The 19,937-nt window shown below is 36.6% G+C and overlaps 1 protein-coding gene across 19 annotated transcripts in view; it reads left to right on the top strand.

Moving 5' to 3' along the window:
• ARHGEF12 (Rho guanine nucleotide exchange factor 12) overlaps positions 1-19,937 on the top strand; it is a 152,089-nt gene that overhangs the window by 91,988 nt on the left and 40,164 nt on the right. For 15 of the 19 annotated variants that reach the window (XM_072729528.1, XM_072729527.1, XM_072729531.1 and 12 more), the window contains 8 exons: positions 1,850-2,028; positions 3,284-3,361; positions 3,554-3,673; positions 5,259-5,399; positions 10,432-10,506; positions 13,089-13,181; positions 15,162-15,272; positions 15,555-15,653. In XM_072729528.1, the coding sequence (XP_072585629.1) occupies positions 1,850-2,028; positions 3,284-3,361; positions 3,554-3,673; positions 5,259-5,399; positions 10,432-10,506; positions 13,089-13,181; positions 15,162-15,272; positions 15,555-15,653 (896 nt within the window). The remainder of the gene's footprint in view (positions 1-1,849; positions 2,029-3,283; positions 3,362-3,553; positions 3,674-5,258; positions 5,400-10,431; positions 10,507-13,088; positions 13,182-15,161; positions 15,273-15,554; positions 15,654-19,937) is intronic. The other 4 variants (XM_072729525.1, XM_072729524.1, XM_025999050.2 and 1 more) reach the window with 1 other exon arrangement.

The raw sequence follows: 19,937 nt of genomic DNA, 5'->3' as shown, positions 1-19,937 counted from the left end.
GTACTTTTTAAAAAGGAATGGGATGATCACAATTAGATCCCCATCCTCGAATCAGTTTGATTATTTATGTAATGAGATTGTGATTTGTACATTTTTATGTGCTACATAACTATGATGGTTTATGATAATAAATAAATATAAACCTGATCACTATTGAGGAGTATAAAAAGTAAGATTATTTCTTTAACTTTTTAGATTATATATTTTACTCATTCTAGTGTAAATTTTACTTAATAAAAAGGAAATCATAGCCCTATAGCAGGTAAGATGACTTGCCAATACTGAAAGCCTGGCTAAAAACTTAAAGGTAAGCATAAATCACTGTGAGCATCCACAACAGTTCTAAATTTGCAATGCCTTGCACTGTGTACTCTCTTTATACTGGAGGTCCCTCACATCCTACCCTGTAATGCATCTTCTGGACATGATAAAAGGGATTTCAGATGAAAGCAGTTTAAACATAGCTGAAGAGGGAAGGGAAGAAATAGGAAACCAGTGGAGGTGAACACATGGATAAGTAAATAAGCTATTACTAATGGAGGGCGTTCTGACAGAAATACAAGTCAAAAACCTTACAAAGTATATATCCCTAAATTCTCCCAAATCATAGCATTTGTGACCACTAAATGTACCAAAAAAAAAAAAAAAAAAAAAAAAAAAAGGCTTTTAGAACCTCAAACACTGACACAATTGATGGTGAGTTCTGCAGGCAGTTAAATAGGGATACAAGTATGAAATGCATTTAAATGTTCTGTTGAAAAGTCTAAGAGGAAGATATCGTCACTTTAAGGTCTGTTATCTAGAAAAGTCATTTATTTGGAAAGTCTCCTCTCGATGCTAGATAAATCATGAATGTCTGTTCTGGAGTCTTTCTGGTTAGGTTTGGTTTTGCCCTCTGTCCTTTATGCCTAGTGAAGTTCTGTCTTCACACTTAAAGTAGAAAAACTCAAATTAATTGTGTGTTCTTTCCTGTTTTCGTGGCATATTTTTTGTCCTCATTTTTTTTTTTAAAGATTTTATTTATTCATGAGAGACAGAGAGAGAGAGAGAGAGAGAGAGAGAGGCAGAGATACAGGCAGAGGGAGAAGCAGGCTCCATGCAGGGAGCCTGATGTGGGACTCAATCCTAGGACTCCAGGATCACGCCCTGGGCTGAAGGCAGGCGCTAAACCGCTGAGCCACCCAGGGATCCCCTGTCCTACTCATTTTTTTTTTAACTTTTTTTTAACTTTTTTATTTATTTATGATAGTCACACACAGAGAGAGAGAGAGGCAGAGACATAGGCAGAGGGAGAAGCAGGCTCCATGCACCGGGAGCCCGATGTGGGATTCGATCCCGGGTCTTCAGGATCGCGCCCTGGGCCAAAGGCAGGCGCCAAACCGCTGCGCCACCCAGGGATCCCTCCTACTCATTTTTTAAAGTTAATTTAAAATTGCATCATGATATTCCAGAAAATTAGTTGAACCCTGCCTAGTTAGTATCATCTCAAAATATGATGGTTTCCTGAATTTAAGAAATTAATTGAACATAGTCATTAGTAGATGGTTGATAATAACTTACCCTTCCCGAAATTAAGAACAATTCTTGGGATTATAAATTTTATTTGCCTTTGTGTCATATCTGATCGTATGAATAGTAATTTGCTCTCTGAAAATGGCATCGTCCCTTTAGATTTTTAGAGGACTCATAAAAAAGAAATGACAAGTTGGATTCTTTTTCTGTGGAGCAGTGATTAATAGATAATCAAACTTGCTCACATTACTGGATCTTACAGAACTGTCAAAGGTGAAGTAGCGAAATACTGTAGACAAGTCTTTGACTGTTATTTTTCCTGTTCTCCCTCCCCAAGCTGGTTCCTATGTAGCTCTCACCGTTCAGGGACGCCCACCTGGGTCGCCCCAGATTCCACTCGCTGATTCTGAAGTAGAGCCATCAGTCATTGGACATATGTCTCCCATCATGACATCCCCTCATTCACCTGGAGCATCTGGGAACATGGAGAGAATTACTAGTCCTGTGCTCATGGGGGTAAGAGGGGGGAAAGCTTCTTTTAAATGCTCAGTGTGTAATGATGACTTTGCTTTATATTAAGAGTTTTAAAGCATTGATCTGATAAATTTAAGTTCAAGATACTGGAAAATAGCTTCCTTATATAAAAATTATGTATTAATTTGAAATTATTACAGAGTATTAGGATAGCAGATTGAATTAAGAAAGATTTAACACCTCTCATATATAGAACAAGGTGTCATTCACAAAAATATAATTAAGATACCCTATGTTCAAGGGCCTTAGTTGTCTTCGGATATAAACTTTAAGAGGACAGAGTTTTGTTTGTTTGTTTATTGCATCCCAGTGCCTGAAATATTGCTTGGCAGGTAGTAGATACTTAAACCTTTGTTGTTTGAGAATGAATCAAGAGTATACGAGTCATTATAATACAAAGACAGAATGTAGACATTACGAGGGGGGAATATATTAAGTCCTGTGACAATTCAAAGGAGGGAGGAAGCATATCAGTTGTAATAAGGAAGGACTTTATGGAAAGCTACTATTTGAATTGAGCCTTGAAAAACAGGTAACATTTAAGTAGTGGCCATGGGGAGGGAAGTAAACCAGGTAAAAGAAATAGAATAAACAGAGATAAAGAGCCAGGAAAGCACCAAGTATGTGGGGGAAGTTCCAAGATTCTTGTTTGGCTGGTGCCCGTTAAGGATTTAAGTAGTGGGAGATGAGGCTTGAAAAAAGTAAGACTATTTATTTTGAAAAATCACAACTACCAGGCTTATTTACATGTACCCGAAGAGGCAGTACGAATCCATTAAAATTGGGGAGTGGGGGTGGGCAAGAGAGTGACGTGATTGTAGCAGGATTTGAGGAAGGATAATTAGATAAAGTCTTACAGGGTCGTGAAACAAAGATAGATGGTGAAGAGGAGTTAGGGAGCTGTCTTAACATTTTAGGCAGGAGGTACTGGGAATTTATGTCATGCATGGGGATTGACAATACAGATCCAAAGGATGGATGGAAAGTGTAACATAATGATATTATACTTAAGGCAACTTCATTTCTCCAGCTAATATCAAAATGTAATGTCTTGAACCTAGTTTAGTAAAAGTGAAATAGAAAGGCTGAAGTTTCCCTGTAACCTTTTGACTTTGAGCGTCAGGTCTCACAGCCTGTCTTTATAACCGCTGCTTATTTTAGCTTCACTTCACTATATGGGTTCTTGTTTGTTTGTTTGTTGTTGTTGGTTTGTGTTTTTTTTTTATCTTTTTTCTAGGAGGAAAACAATGTGGTTCATAACCAGAAAGTAGAAATTCTGAGAAAGATGTTACAGAAAGAACAGGAACGGCTACAGGTACTAAAGTTAGAAATGGGGCTTTTTACAGGCTAATGAAATTGTGAGTGGGAGTAGTTGAGTTGGTATTTGTCATGGTCACAGTCAAGTAGTACTGTAATCAATGCCATCACTATTTTATTAAGAATGGACTTTTTCTATATTTTCTTGCCACAAGTAATTAATTCTCAAAATATTTTTATAACTTTTCAGTTATTGCAGGAAGATTACAACCGAACACCTGCCCAAAGATTGCTAAAAGAGATCCAAGAGGCCAAGAAACACATTCCTCAGCTGCAAGAGCAGTTATCCAAAGCCACAGGCTCTGCTCAGGTAGCATCACTATTAAAAGTGCTACCCAACTTTTTGCAGGAGATTTTTCTTCTGGGAATGTGTTAGAGAATGTTGCAGTTGCCTTTTTTAAAAGTTTTTTTTTTTCCTAGCATAGGCCAAGAGGATGTCCTGTGTAGCATGTTACAGAAATAATGATGTAACTACAAGAAATGTGGGCTTCCGATTCTTTGCTTGCTCATGATATCATGTTCCTTTGTTCCATAATTTAAAAAGAACTGAGTGCTTTTGCTTTGATGTGACAAACTACTAAAATGTATTTATATACGTTTGCATTTTTGAGACTCATTCTGCCATTTTGAAAGAGAATGACATGTTTTTATGTAGGAATGTAAGATTTTATAAAGTGACAGGCATTATGCTAAATACAGAGACAAACATGTTCTTGCTAATCTTTACAGCAACCCTCTGAGATTAGATACTACTATTGTTTGCCCTCATTTTACGTGTACCTTTAGAGAAACTCAGAATAAATAATTTGCCTGAAGTCATATAGCTCAAAAGCAATGGAACTGGAATTTAGACCCAGTCTGATGAGTTACAAAGCACTTTCATGTTCTTAGCAACTATATTTTTACTGAAGTTTTAAACTAGATATAAACAGAATTTATTACAGAGGTGTAAGTTATGAAGATGATGGTCTTACTAGAAACAGTAGCTCAGCCAGATTTGTATTCTCTAATATTCATGTTTGGGATAGGAAAAGGTCCTTTATCTCACCTTAAAGTAAAATGGACCATATTCCTGTACCATTTAAAATGAGTAAAAGCTGTTGATTCATTATGCTTTCTGAGTCTGTGAGTGAAAGCCACAGTTTCATAGAACTCAAAGGATTCTTTGAGATCATGTAGCCTCATTGGCTCATCTTAAAGTCAAAACATCATGCAGTTCAGAAAATTAGAGCCTAAACTGGTTAAATGACATAGCCAAGGTCACATCACTGTAAGGTCTCCTGACTTCCTGGTTTGATGTACTTGTGGCTACATGGTATCTAGTTTTTTTCATTACTCTCAGTCCCATTAGCTCTATGAGATTTTGAGTATTATGCCTCAGTAATGTTGACAGTTTTATGTTGTTATAATTACTGAACGAAGACAACATTTTTATTCTGTTCAAACAATAAAAACGTGGTTCCTGATCTAAAAGCCTGTATTCTATTATAGCATTGTGTTCCAGAATTGGCTACTTATTGAAATTCAAAAGTGTTGGAAGGCAGTTAACGAGAAGTTATAGTGTAATAATCTTTACTATAATGGGCAGGAAATATGAATCATCTAATTTAACCAACTATTTTACCTTTCTGCCCTATTCAGAAGTTTGAACTTTTATTCTCCTTGCTAAAACATCATTTTCCCTGTCTTTGAAATCATGCCATATTAGAACCACAGAATTGGTAGTTATTTATACTTTAAGTTTTTAGAGGTTTAAGCCTCCTTGATCACATCAAACTGGCCAGATTTTTGGTAAATCTCCAATTAGGTGACAGTGTGAGTCTGTTTATGCAGCCGGTAATGAATGTTTCTTTTATTGTGTTGGTGTGTGTGTGTGTGTATTTAATCTGTTTTAGGATGGAGCCGTAGTTACCTCCTCCAAGCCTGTAGGTGAGCCGCTGACAGCCAGTGAGGTAGAAGCAGATCCTGGTGAGGGAATAGGCAGACTTGACTACTGCACTGGAGATGCTTCTCGGCCCGGCAGTGACAGCGCTGACGTAAGTGTTCTGCATCATGGTTTTCTTCTCTACAGCTCCTTTCCATATTTGATTTTAAGTTACATGAATTAGAGGTGTTCTCTTATTACTTACCTTTATCACCACCTTTAATATAGCAATTAGATGAGCAGAAATTCTGCACTCTGTTGTCTATGTTCAGAGTTCACTTTTCCCCTTAGATACACATTGCCAAATGTTTCTTTTGAGGAGGTGGAATTTCCCAGCAGGCATCTTGTTTGTGGGTTGAGAAGTTAATAATGCCTTTTTTTTTTTTTTTAACCGAACCAAGAGGCCAACTGTTGATATCTTTAAGAGCATGTTAATATTCCATTTGTGGTCAGAGTGACTCAGTCTTGAATCACAGGGCACTTTGCCATTACAAAGAGGAAAAGCCTTAGTCTTATTAGATAGACTTGAGTTAATAGTCCTTGTTTAGTAACACTTTCTTGATTAACCCCCAAACTGCCAGATGAAGATGGATCTTTGTTAAGATGAATACGATGTACCACCATGGTCGTAGGAGTACTGACCAGTCGAATTCACTGTTGCTTACTCAGCATTCCTTTGTAGGTAGTATGCAGTGATAGGAATAATGACTTAAGAATAGACCACCCTCTTTATTTTATTTTAATTTTTTTAAAGATTTTATTTATTCATGAGAGAGGCAGAGACATAAGCAGAGGGAGAAGCAGGCTCCCTGCAGGGAGCCCAGTGTGGGACTCAATCCCAGGACCCCAGGATCACGACCTGAGCCAAAGGCAGACACTCAACCATTGAGCCATGCAGGCACCCCAATCACCCTCTTTAAAAGTGATAAGGAAAATAGTCTAAACCAGTGTTTTGAAAACTGTGGATCATGGAATCAATTTAGTGGGTTTGGGCTAGCATTAAAAAAAAAAGAATAAAAAAAAAAAAAAAAAAAAAAAGAATAGGGGATCCCTGGGTGGCTCAGTGGTTTGGCGCCTGCCTTTGGCCAGGGTGTGATCCTGGAGTCCCGGGATTGAGTCCCACATCAGGCTCCTGCATGGAGCCAGCTTCTCCCTCTGCCTGTGTCTGCCTCTCTCTCTCTCTCTAATGAATGAGTAAATAAAATATTTAAAAAACAAAGGAATAGAATAGAAAATAATGCTTTGTAAGATACAGATAAACTAAGTGTTACTTCTTGTGACTTTTATTATGTATAAACGTACAATGCACATGTGTGTGTTCACATGCTTTAACAATGTAAAGTGTCTTATTGAAGGTAGTGGAAAAAAAATTGAAAGCCACTGGTTAAAGCCATCATTCAGGCCACCTTTTGAGGCTTAGGCCCAATGACTCAGAACTTCATTCAAGGAAAATTTGAGGATTTTTTTGGGGGGGAGTGGTGAGGGGCAAGGGGGAAGATAGTGCTAGCAGTCTTATGATTAGATGGGCAAAACTGACTCAAAAAAACACTTACTGGGCATACATACCATATGCTGTAATGAGTGTTTTACATTTCTTATTTTAGTTAATTCTGCTGTTATCATAATTTTACAAAAGAAAAAACTGGCCAAAGGGAGTTAACTAATTTGCTAATAACTTACACAGATAATCTGTAATCTGCCTACATCTAGCTCTAAAGTACCAGTACTCTAAATATAAACGAAAGTACTGAGGAGTAGAAACGCATAACATTTGGGGAGAGCAGTGAAAACTTTACTGATGTATTAGGGTTATGGACGGAATGGCTAGAGTTTATCTTAGAAATAAAGGCTTGACTTCAGGTTCTAAAAGGCTTCATGATGTTCTCGCAGAACTGTTTTTAAGGATTTTTCTTGCTTTCTCCTTTTAGATTTAGTGCTGTTTCTCCTGTCTGTTTTCATCTCTGCCATTAGATATTTTCTTGAGAGGACAGGGACATCTTTGACTTTATGTCACCAAAGCTTGGCAGATCCTACAATTAGGAATTTTCAACAAATGGCACAAAAGAAAAATTTGAATATTATCTTGTATTTAGAGGAACATTGCAATGAAATGTGTGGCTTAGAAATATAACTTTAAAAAAAATATATAACTTTATGGAACACAGAATGAATTGACAAGTGTAGAAATAGGCATCCCAGTGACTTGAGACTGAGATATGATTTGTATTTAGTAAGTACTTGAATGAACAACAGAATGAATGAGAGTTTGGGCTTTATCTTGCATGTAGAAGTGAGAAGCATAGTCAGAAACATGTCAGAGTAGAAACGAATTCGAATAAAGAGACAGAAGACTGCTTAGCTTACTAGGATCTTTCCAAATGTATGTTGAATGGCTAATAAATATTGGCTCCCTACTTTGTGCCAGTAGTTGGGCCTAATGCTGTACAAATACTCTTCTAAACTCTCCTAATAGTATTAAAGAAGTATCACCATTTTTTAGATGAGGATATTGAAGCCGGGTAAATAATAAACCGGATGTTGTGGAAATCCAGGTGAGAGATGGTAGAATGCAGGCGAGGATATTCACTGAACACATAAGAAATTCGTTTAATTCTTAGAAGCATCTGTGTGGGGCAGTCCTGGTGGCTCAGCGGTTTGGTGCCGCCTTGAGTCCAGGGCCTGATCCTGGAGACCGGGATCAAGTCCTACATCGGGCTCCCTGCTTGGAGCCTGCTTCTCCCTCTGCCTGTGTCTCTGCCTCTGTGTGTGTGTGTGTCTCTCATGAATAAATAAATAAAATCTTAAAAACAAAAACAACAACAAAAAAAGCAAGCGTCTGTGTGAAGCTAAAGATGTGCTGCTTTTTCCTTATAGATTCCCACCTTTGTTCCATGTGGACTCTATTAAGACTGTAGGAGCCAATCAGTCTTCTATCTTTTGTATCAGTGCTTTTAAATTTTTCTCCATTTTCTACTTGTCTAAAATAATCTTCTTGTGATGTTTGTGATATCATTCTTATTGTAAAGCTCCCTGCTCATGCTAACCTCAGAAAAGGCTTTGAATACCCAACACCCAGTTCTCACAGTAGAAGCAAGTTCATCACAAATCATCTAAAATTTAGAGCATCTGCCTCTCAGATTTTTGTGAATTTGTGGCTGGTGTTTTTTAAGAACTTGTTTTGGAAGAATTTTAAACCTATTCAAAAATAGAGACTAGCATAACATTCCTTTCTATGTACCTGATCAGCCTCAGAAGTCATCAACAAGTGTTCATTTTTTATTTTAGTTTTTATTTTAGTTTTATTTTAGTTTAGACCATTCTATGGTCTTTGTACCCCATTCTTCACACCCTCCAAATACTGGAGTATTTTCAAGTAAATCCAAGACATTATTTCATTAATCTGTGTTTTTAAGAGAAAAGAAGACTTTTTCAAGAAATACAGCCATAATAACATTATCATCAAATCACAGTTCTTAATATGCAATTTGATTATTCTAATTGTCTCATAATGATCTTTCTGCAGTTGGTTTATGTGAGTCAGGATCTAGTCAAGGTCTTTAAGCCTTTGGTTTCTAAGTCTCTTAATTTGTTACCTTTTTTTTTTGTCTGTGTGACAGAAACTGGGTCATATGCCCAGTAAAACAAACTCACATTTTAATTGTATTTTCATGGTGGTGTTTAATGTGTTCATCCCTCTATGTTTCCTGAGAGCCATTAGTGAGATCTAGAGTCTTGATCAGATTAAGAGCTGTTGTTTGGCAAGAACAATGCATGGGTGGACCTGTGTACATCCTGTTACATCATATCAGGAGGTGAATGTCTGGTTGTCTTTCTGTGACTGTAGGTTTGTTGAAGGTGTTCAGATGATGTCAGCATGGTTCCTTCATAATCAACTTTTCCATTAAGCTTTTATGTAATGTTCTTACCAGTCATTGATGATCAAATGCCTGCATCCATTATTTAATTAGTGGTTTCAAAAGGATGCTATTATAATTTTGTCATTCCTTCTGTGTTTACTAGATGGAATTATTTGACAAAGAAGAATTTTCTCTTAATAGCTTTTAGATTACCCTAAAATGTAGCTTATACAGGAAATGAAGTTTACTAGCTTACTGCAAACAGATACATAGAGTTGGTACCCTAACAAAATCTAAAGGTCACCAATGGGGGGGGGGGGGGTGTTCACATGCATATGTGTAATATTTTGAATTCATAGACTTTAACATATTTGCTTATTGTGTTTGAGTCCATTGTAATCATTACTTTTTGTTGTTGCTGAAACTGTCCCTCTTTGGGGCGGTGGGAGCTCCCTTGAGTTGTCCTCTCTGTTCTTTTAACATGACTTCCTAGTAACTTTGATAGCTTTCTTGCTTTTTGGTGTGACAAGATTATTCTAGCTTTATCTTTTATATTTCTTGTCCTAGACCCAGAGTCCTCCATTTCCCCAAGATGGGGCTTATGTTTGAAGCTACTGTTGTCTTTATCTTGTGCTAGCTTGGTATATGTATAAGTAGCATGCATCTTCCCAATTGATGTTCACACAAAAATCTCTTATACTTCGTTTTCAGCTGTTCTGAAGAATGCCTCCTCAAAGGAATATTTTGGGGTGTTCCTCATCCTCCAGAATTGAAGTTCTGCACATCATATTGTTTCTGTTTTACATTAGGTCATCCTAGACATACCATGTAAATTTTATATAAGAATCTACCCATCACTTTCACATGATACAGAAACATAGAAGCTTAATTTTATTCATATAAATAGGCCAAAATGTTTTTAACTTGCACAGAAAGAAGAGTTGGAGGCAGAGGGGGGTAGAAGAGGTCATAAAGACAGAGTTTAACTTTGACATATTGAGTTTGAGGTACGTAAATACATCTAGTTGGGATTATTTGGTAGAAATTAGCTGTCAGCCCTGGAGATACAGTACAGCTGTTCTCTTAATGCGATATTATTTATCAACATAAAACTTAGATCAGTTGAGAAAATAAGTGTCTTGCCAAAGTCAGGAAAACAAATAGTGGAGCTTAGTATTCTATGAAAGGTATATCATGGTTTCAGACACAAATGTGAAGTTCAGAACCTTATTTTTCCTTATCCCTTTCTGATGAGCCTATTGAAATGAACTGAATGTCTTTTTTTAGAGTCCCAAGAGTGCCCTGAAAGAGAGGATTTGTCTAGAGGAAAACCCAGAGAAAAGTGAAGTGATTCAGGACACTGTGAGTATGAAATCCATGAAATGGTAGTGCTTTCTTTAGCTTTCCTTCTACTTCAGTGGCAGACACACCTGATATTTGTGGATTGTGTGTGTGCAGGTAGAGAGAGAAAAAACTTAACTTATTAATAAATATTCGATAAATGGAGAGCTACTCCATGATAGTTAGTTGGTATTATTAGGTGGTTTAATGTTTTTTTATTTATTGTAGTAAAATGTACATAACATTTACTATTTTAATAATTTTTAAGTAAACAGTTCATTGTCATCAAGTTGTATGTATCACTGTGTACAGCCATCACCATATCTGTCTCTAGAACATTTTCCTCTTCCCCAACTTAACCTCAGTACCCATTCAACACTGACTCCTCATTATCCTCAGCACTGGGCAACTACCATTTTACTCTGAATTTGACTACTTTAGAAACCTCTATGAGAAGCATCATATGTGTTGTCCTTCTGTGTGACTGGTTTATTTCACTTAGCATAAGTCTTCCAAGTTCATTTATATCGTAGCATGTGTCAGAATTTCCTTTTTAAGGCTGAATAATAGTCCATTGTATGTATAGACCATGTTTTGCTTATCTACTCATCACTCAGTGAACATTTGGGTTGTCTCCACCTTTTGGCTATTATGAATAATGCTACTATGACATGGGCCTACAAATATCTATTCAAGTTCTTTCTTTTAGTTCATTTGGCTATTTTTTTCAGAAGTAGAGTTGCTGGATTTTGCATATTCTTAAGTAAATGCTTTTACTTCAGCATTCTCATTTTGTTTTTTAATCAGATTTACAAAAAGTTTTATAGTATAAGATTTAACAGAATATTATGACTCATCAGTTATTAGCAACATAAGGACTATTGAAAAATCAGAGACACTGAAACAGCTAGAGTCTAACAACCACTGAAAACAAGTTTCTCGTTTTACTTTTTTTTTTTAAACTTTTAAAAAAATTCCTAAAGCCTGAGGTTCAAAAAACAAGTAGTAAAAAAGGCAGAATCACGTTTAGAAGATGCAGATACAGAGTTCTGCACCACACCTGGGGAGGAAAGACCACAGCTACATAGTGCTTAAACTGTTTATATCTTGTGGATACATGTGCAGAGCTTCAGCTATTAACTCCTATACAGATAACCCCTGAATCAGGATAGCCTCACATCCTGCATGTTCGATTGCTCTCAGGTTTGAGCCAAGATCTTCCCAAATTTGTATTTATCTTTATACTGTATGGCCTTTGATTTTAGTATTTGTGGTCTTCAAACATCCATATTTTTTACATTTACATTAATGCCTTTACACTACCTTTTTCATGCTAAATCCAACTTTGCAAGTGAGCTGACAAATGGAGGAGCCATTGCATGGGAGGGAGATCTGCCAACCTACAATTTATGTTTGCAATTTTGGTTCTTTGTTTCTGTACAAAATGATTTTAATTTTGTGTGATTACTTGAAAATTTTGTTGCACTATGCCAGCGATTTTCAACCAGGAGTGATTTTTGTCCCTCAGGGAACATTTGGCAGTGTATGGAAACATTTTTGATCGTCATGACTGGGAGGCTGCCGCTGGCATGTAGTGGGTGGGTGGACGCCCAGGATGCTGCTCAACATCGTACAATGCATAGGACAGCCCCCACAACAAAGAATTATCCGGCCCCAAATGTCAGCAGTACCAGGGTTGAAAAACCCTGCATTATGCACTTACGAAAATGAATTGAAAATGAAAAAACAGGGTTAAGGGACAGCTTTCAGTTATGCGATGTTAATAGAAGTCTTTGTATTAACCTCTCTCCTCACTTGTCTTACCATTTTTGCTCTCATTTTTCCTTTGTTCTGTTGTCTTCATTTACTTTTCTTACTCTAGCTCTTTAGAATTTTAATTGTTTACATAAGCCAACTCTCTGTCTATGACAAGGTTTATATGAAATGAATGGAGTACACACAGAGTGATTAAAATCAGATATCCAAGAGTATAGTGAGCAAAAGGTGTTAATTATTTCCAGAGGAAGTTTTTTTTCTTCCCGAGAAACAGTTGATACTGTTGTGCTTTTCTTTGCTAAAGCAGTTGATTGCCTTGAAAATTTGAGAACCACTTCTTTGAAAATCACTAAAAGAAAATAAAACGGAATCTTTTAGTGAACCATTTCTTTCTTTCTTTCTTTCTTTCTTTCTTTCTTTCTTTCTTTCTTTCTTTCTTCTTTCTTTCTTTCTTTCTTTTTCTTTCTTTCTTTCTTTCTTTCTTTCTTTCTTTCTTTCTTTCTTTCTTTCTTTCTTTCTTTTCTTTCTTTCTTTCTTTCTTTTTTTGGAAAGATTTTATTTATTCATGAGAGACACATAGAGAAGCAGAGATATAGGCAGAGGGAGAAGCAGGCCCCTGTGGGGAGCCTGATGCGGGACTTGATTCCAGGACCTGGGATCACAACCTGATTCCAGGACCCCAGGATCAAGACCTGAGCCAAAGGCAGACACTCAACCACTGAGCCACCCAGGCATCCCTAGTGAACCATTTAGTTTTGATGATTTAGCTTCATTCTGTGAATTTGACCAAGAGCTAATTTCTATTCCTTTTCTCTGCATGTTACCAGGATACCCAATCTCTCTTTGGGAGCCCCTCTCCCCGTATAGCAGCTCATATTATTGGAGCAGAGGATGATGATTTCGGTACTGAACATGAACAGGTAGGTGATGACATTTTTTTCTAAAACACGGATTATTCTTCAATGTGTTCAATTTTGTTGCAAAAAAATAAATGCTTTTTGGAGACTGGGATTATATTTGTAAAAATTTAAAGCTGTGTCCTAGAACTGAGATTGTTTAATTGCTTGGATTGTTTAGCTTTGACCAGAAGAAATGGCTTTGCCTTTAAAGCTGATAAGTGATTGATTTACACTTAAGTACTTCAATTTGGGAGTTGGGGGTATAATTGTAAATATATATTTTTTTAATTTAAAATTCCAGTTGTTTATTGATGGTGTATAGAAATGTGAGTGGCATGATTCTTGTCCTTGTATCCCATGGTCTTACTAATAAACTCATTTACCACTTCTAGGAGCTTTTTAAAATAACTTTTTGGGATTTTTGACATAGACAACCAAATTTATTTCCTTGTTTACTTACTTGTTTTCAATCTGTTTATCTTTTATTTCTTTTTTTTTTTAAAGATTTTATTTATTTATTCATGAGAGGTGCTGAGAGAGAGGCAGAGACATAGGCAGAGGGAGACACAGACTCCCCGCAGGAAGCCCAGTATGGAACTTGATCCCCAATCAGGGATCACGCCCTGAGCTGAAGGCAGATACTCAACTGCTGAGCCACTCAGGCATCCCTGTTTATCTTTTATTTCTTGTTTGTACCTCTATTGCACTGGTTAGGTCTTCCACCATGAGGTTGAATTGGAGTGCTAAGACAGGACATTCTTGCCTTACTCCTAGCCTTTAGGAGAAAAATATTTAGTCTTTCATCATTAAGTGAGATGTTAGCTATAGGTATTTTGTAGTTCCTTTTTATTAGGTTATGAAAGTTTACTTCTATTTCTGGTTGCTGAGATTTTTCATCATGAATGGATATTGAACTTTGTTGCATAATTGAGATGATTGTGTGGGTTTTTTTTTTTTTTTAAATTTAATCTCTAAATAGAGTAAATTACGTTGATATTAGCATGTTGGCCAGCTTTACATTCCTGGGATAAACTACAATTGGCCATAATGTATTTTCCTTTGTATATATTTCCAGATTCAGTTTGCTATTATTTTGTTGAAGATTTTTACATTGGTTTTTATGGGGGATGTTGGTTTGTCATTTTCTTTTTTATGATGTCTTTGGTATTTGAGTAATGCTGTGGCCCCCTTTTTAAATTTTATTTACTTATTTAGAGAGAGAGAGCACGTAAGTGGGGAGAGGGGGAGAGAGAGAGAGAGAGAGAGAGGGAGAGAGAGAAAGAGAGAGAGAGAGAGAATCCCAAGCGGGCTCCCCCACTGAGGTGAAATCAAGAGTCAGACCCTTAACCCGCTGAGCTACTCAGGTACCCTTAATGCTGGCCTCTGAAAATAACTCGAGAAGCATTCCCTCCTCTTGTATTTTCTGAAAGAGATCATGCAGAATTGGTGTTATTTGTTTAGATTAACTTTCTTCTCTATTTGGATGTGAGAAGTTAAATGGAAATTGTGATTCGAGGTTTCCTTAAGTTTAACTCCTAGTTTTCTGTGTTCAGTGTAGTTCAGGAATATCTTCTTAGAGTTGTCTTGCTTAAAATTATACCTCTTCATTTTCATACCACTATTTTTGCAATTAGCTCAAAAGGAAAGGAAGACGTCTATTTCATTATTAGGCAGAAAGCCTCCCCTTACATTTTTAGAAGTGTTTTTAATGCTGTTTTTTGCATCCTGATTTATAGACACCTGAGCTCCTCGATCATCATCTTCTAAATTTATATTCTCCTAAGATGGGCTTTCTTTCAACCTGTTTCCAAGAGGTTATTAATTTTCAGGGGAAGAAATTCCATAAGCTCATGTACTAATAAATTTCAGTGAAATTTTTGAAATCTTGAGTTGTTTTAGGGTAGGTCAAAGTGAAGTGTAGGTAGCTGTGTTTAACTGTGCTTGCCTTAATTGTGCACCTGGGTGTAGAGTTATTGATGTATCCATACTTCACTTTCCTAGATCAATGGGCAGTGCAGCTGTTTCCAGAGCATTGAACTGCTGAAATCTCGCCCTGCTCACCTGGCTGTTTTCTTACACCATGTAGTCTCACAGTTTGACCCCGCCACACTGGTAATGTATTTGTTCATTTAGCCAGTTCAAAGTTCTTACACTGATTCTTATACCGTAAAACCTCTCACTTCTGCAAGATGAGTTTCTAAACATATCAGTATAGATAAGATAATTAAAATACAGTTGATTTATTTTTTTTTTAAACTTGGTTGTGTAGAAATGAGGACATTGCTTATGGTGGCTTACTTGTTGGAAATTTTCCTGCCCAGTGAACATCTAATAGATGACGTTTTTCATGATTTCTCTCTTTTACTCTCTTATCCATTTCTCCCTCTACTACAGCTTTGTTATCTGTATTCAGACCTGTATAAGCAGACCAATTCCAAGGAGACTCGTCGCGTCTTCCTTGAGTTTCATCAGTTCTTCCTGGATCGATCTGCAGTAAGTTACCAAGTTAACGTTATATAATCTTTGCTATAGTACATTGAGTTACTGGTCTCCTACTTCCAGTCTTCCCCTGCTTTTGGACTTTATTGTTGTGGATTTTCTTTTTTTTTTTTATTTTTTATTTTTTATTTTTTATTTTTTTGTGTTGTGGACTTTCTGACATCTGTGTTGTATGTAATCAGTTACTGATTACTCTTGACTGTTACTTTTATTCTGAATTAGTTGTAGGCTATGAATTCTCACAGTAGGTGTTAGGGAGTACGTATGTATATTTGGGTTTATACATGTGCATAATTAGGACAAGAGAGTGCAAAGAGAACACAAATGATATACATACATATGTATGAGGATCCAGAGGATAATACTTGCATAATGAACTCTGGTTGGCCTCTTTGAAGTTTGGAGCCACAAGGGTAACTAAAAATTGGTAGAAAAGATCTTACAGAAATGATAATAGTGTTTTATTTTACCAGTAGGAATCTTTGTAAGGTTTTTAAACTAATGAGTTTTATAATTCTTAACTTTGCAATAGGGTAACAGCCTTTAATGCTTCCTGCGTAATCATGCTCCACTCCCTGGGCCTTCCACAGTTGTACTCCTCTTTGATGACTGTTCCCCACCCTTCCTCTCCCGAAACCTCACTTCCTCTCCTGCCCTTTCTCAGCTGAGGCCCTTGCAGTTTCTGTGGGAAATCTGAAGTGTTTGCAGAGAACTTCTACCGAATATTTCCCCCACCTTCATCATTCTGTACGCTCTTGCCTTTCCCCTGATGCTGTGGATAGCTAGCTTGCCTTCTTTTCTCCAAGGCCTACTCTTGCCCTCTTCACCTGGGTTGGTATATTTCCTTCTACCTACTCAACAACATGATCCAAGCAACTGTCATCTCTCCAGCACCATCAGTTCTTTGTTTCCTGCTGAATCATTCACATTAGCATGCAAACATTGTGAGTTTACCTATCTTAAAAGAGACATTCACTGAAATAGACCACTTCTCCCTCCAGCTTCTGCCCCATTTTCCTTATATTTTTTTTATTTTCTTATATTCCTTTATATTGCCTACATGCCTACACATTGTGAAATACAGTTACCTTCTCAGTGAGGCCTTCCCTGAGCACCCTACTTGAAATTTTATGTCTTCACTGTCTGTCCCCTTTCCTGTGTTATTTTTGTCTGTAGAACTGAGATTATATATGAAGCTTTCATTTTTTTTAAGATTTTTAAAATTTATTCATGAGAGACACAGAGAGAGAGGCAGAGACCTAGGCACGGGGAGAAGCAGGCTCTCTGCAGGGAGCCTGATATGGGACTCGATCCGAGGACCCCAGGATCACGACCTGGGCAGAAGGCAGGCACTAAACCACTGAGCCACCCAGGCATCCCTAAAGCTTCCATTAAGGCAGATATTTTTGTTCTGTTTATTGCTGTTTCTACAACACTAAATATAGATCCTGGCACAGACTTATCACTTAGGTATTTATTGAGTGAATTAATTAGGATTCTCATTATGCTGCTATTATGAATACTGCCAGTGTAAAATATTATACATTATATTTATTAAGAAAATTTACTTCCATGAAGAAATGACAGTATGTTGAAGTATATTTGAATTTTATATTTCCTTTTTTAAAGATTGAAGTACAACTGACATTGTTTTATTAGTTTCAAGTGTATAGTATAGTAATTCAACAATTCCATACATCACTCAGTGTTAATAACAAGTGCATTCCTTAATCCCTATCTCCTATTTGATCCAAATCCCACCCCACTCCCTCTGGTAACTCTCAGTTTGTTCTCTATAATTAAGAGTCTGTTTCTTGGTTTGTCTCTGCCTTTTTTCCCTTTGCTCATTTGTTTTATGAATGAAATCATGGTATTTGTCTTTCTCTAACATTCTCTGACCTATTTCACTTAGCATTATACTCTCTAGCTCCATATAAGTCATTGCAAATGGCAAGATTTCATTCTTCTTTATGGCTAAATAATTTTCATTGTCTATCTATGCGCCATCTTCTTTATTCGTCGATCAGAGTGTACTTGAGCTGCTTCCATATCTTGGCTACTGTAAATAATGTTGCTATAAACATAGAAGGGCATGTATCCCCTTGAATTAGTGTTTTTGTATTCTTTGGGTAAATACCCAGTAGTGCGACTGCTGAATAGTAAGATAGCTCTATTTTTAACTTTTGAGGAACCTCCATTCTGTTTTCCAGACTGGTGGTACCAGTTTGCATTCCACAGTGCAAGAGGGACTTTTTCTCCTTTTTCTCCACATCCTTGCCTGTTGTTTCTGCGTTGTTGATTTTAGCCATTCTGACAGATGTGAGGTGATGTCTCACTGTGGTTTTGGTTTGCATTTCCTTGATGTAGGTTAGGATGAGCATCTTTTCATGTGTTTGTTGGCCATCTGTAGATCTTTGGAGAAATGTCTGTTCATGTCTTTTGCCCATTTTCAAATTAGATTATTTGTTTTTTGGGTGTTGAGTTTTGTAAGTTCTTTATATATTTTGGATACTAATCCTCCATCGGGTATGTCATTTGCAGATATCCTCTCCCATTCCATAATTGCCTTTTAGTTTTGTCATTTCCACCACTGTGCAGAAGCTTTTTATTTTGATATGGCCTTAGTAGTTTATTTTTGTTTTTGTTTCCCTTGCCTCAGGAGAAGTATCTAGAAAAAAGTTGCTACAGCCAATGTCAAGAGGTTACTGCCTGTGTTCTCACAGTATTTATGACTTCAGGTCTCACATTTAGATCTTTAAAATGGTTTAAATTTATTTTTGTGTATGGTGTAAGAAAGTGGTCCAGTTTCATTCTTTTGCATGTAGCTGTCCAGTTTTCCCAACACTATTTATTGAAGAAATTTTCCATTTCCCATTGGATATTCTTTCTTGCTTTGTTAAAGATTAGTTGACTGTATAGTTGTAGATTTATTTCTGGGTTTTCTGTTCTGTTCCATTGATCTATGTGTCTGTTTTGTGTCAGTACCATATTGTACTGATCACTATAGGTTTATAATAGAACTTGAAGTCCAGAATTGTGATGCCACCAGTTTTGCTTTTCTTTTTCAAGGTTACTTTGGCTATTCAAGATCTTTGTGGTTCCTTAAAAATTTTAGAATTGTTTGTTCTAGTTCTGTAAAAAATGCTGTTGCTGTTTTGATAGGGATTGCGTTGATGTGTACTTTGCTTTGGGTGATATAGACATTTTAATAATATTTGTTCTTCTAATCTTTGAGAATGAAATTCCATTTCTTTGTGTCATCTTCAGTTTCCTTTATCAGAGTACACGTCTTTTCACCTCTTTGGTTAGGTTTATTCCTAGATATCTTAATATTTGTAGTGCAGTTACAAATGGGATTGTTTTCTTAATTTCTCTTTCAGTTGCTTCATTATTAGTGTATAGAAATGCAATACATCTCTGTATGTTGATTTTGTATCTTGCAACTTTACTGAATTCGTTTGTCAGTTCCAGCCGGTTTTTGGTGGAATCTTTTAGGTTTTCTCTATATGGTTCATGTCATCTGTAAATAGTAAAAGTTTTACCTCTTCCTTACCAATTTGGGTGCCTCTTCTTTTTGTTGTCTGCTTGCTGTGGCTAGGACTTCAGAACTTAGTTGAATAGAAGTCGTGAGAGTGGACATCCTTGTCTTGTTCCTGACCTTAGGGGGAAAACTCTGTTTTTTCCCATTGAGTTTGATGTTAGCTGTGGGTTTTTCAAATATGGGCTTTATTATGTTGATATATGTTCCCTCTAGATCTGCCTTGTCAAGAGTTTTTATCAGGAATGGATGTTGTACTTTGTGACTTACTTATTTTATGATTGCAAGTTTGTGCCTCTTAATCACCACCACTCATTTCACCCATTCTCCACCCCATTTACCCTCTGGCAGCCATCAGTCCACTCTGTATTTATGAATCCATTTCTATTCTTTTTGTGTGTTTGTTTGCTCATAGGTTTTAGTTTTTTATATTTCCCATATAAGTGAAATCATATGGTATTTATCTTCTTCTCTGTCTGGACCATTTTCCTTAGCACAATTCCCACTTGGTCCATCCATGTTGTCATGGGTGGCTAGTTGTCATCCTTTTTTATGGTCAAGTAATATTCCATTATGTATATTTACCGCATCTTCTTTATTCATTCATCTGTTGATGGACACTTAGGCTGCTTCCGTATCTTGGCTATTGTAAATAATGCTGCAATGAACAGAGAGGTGCATATTATCTTTTTTATTTACTTCATTTATTTCAGGTAAATCTTGAAGTTAATTTCACATTT

Source organism: Vulpes vulpes, chromosome 12 (assembly GCF_048418805.1).
Source record: "Vulpes vulpes isolate BD-2025 chromosome 12, VulVul3, whole genome shotgun sequence".
In the NCBI taxonomy this organism is placed as follows: domain Eukaryota; kingdom Metazoa; phylum Chordata; class Mammalia; order Carnivora; family Canidae; genus Vulpes; species Vulpes vulpes.
Note: the sequence above shows the minus strand (reverse complement) of the source record. Positions and strands in the feature narration are given on the sequence as shown.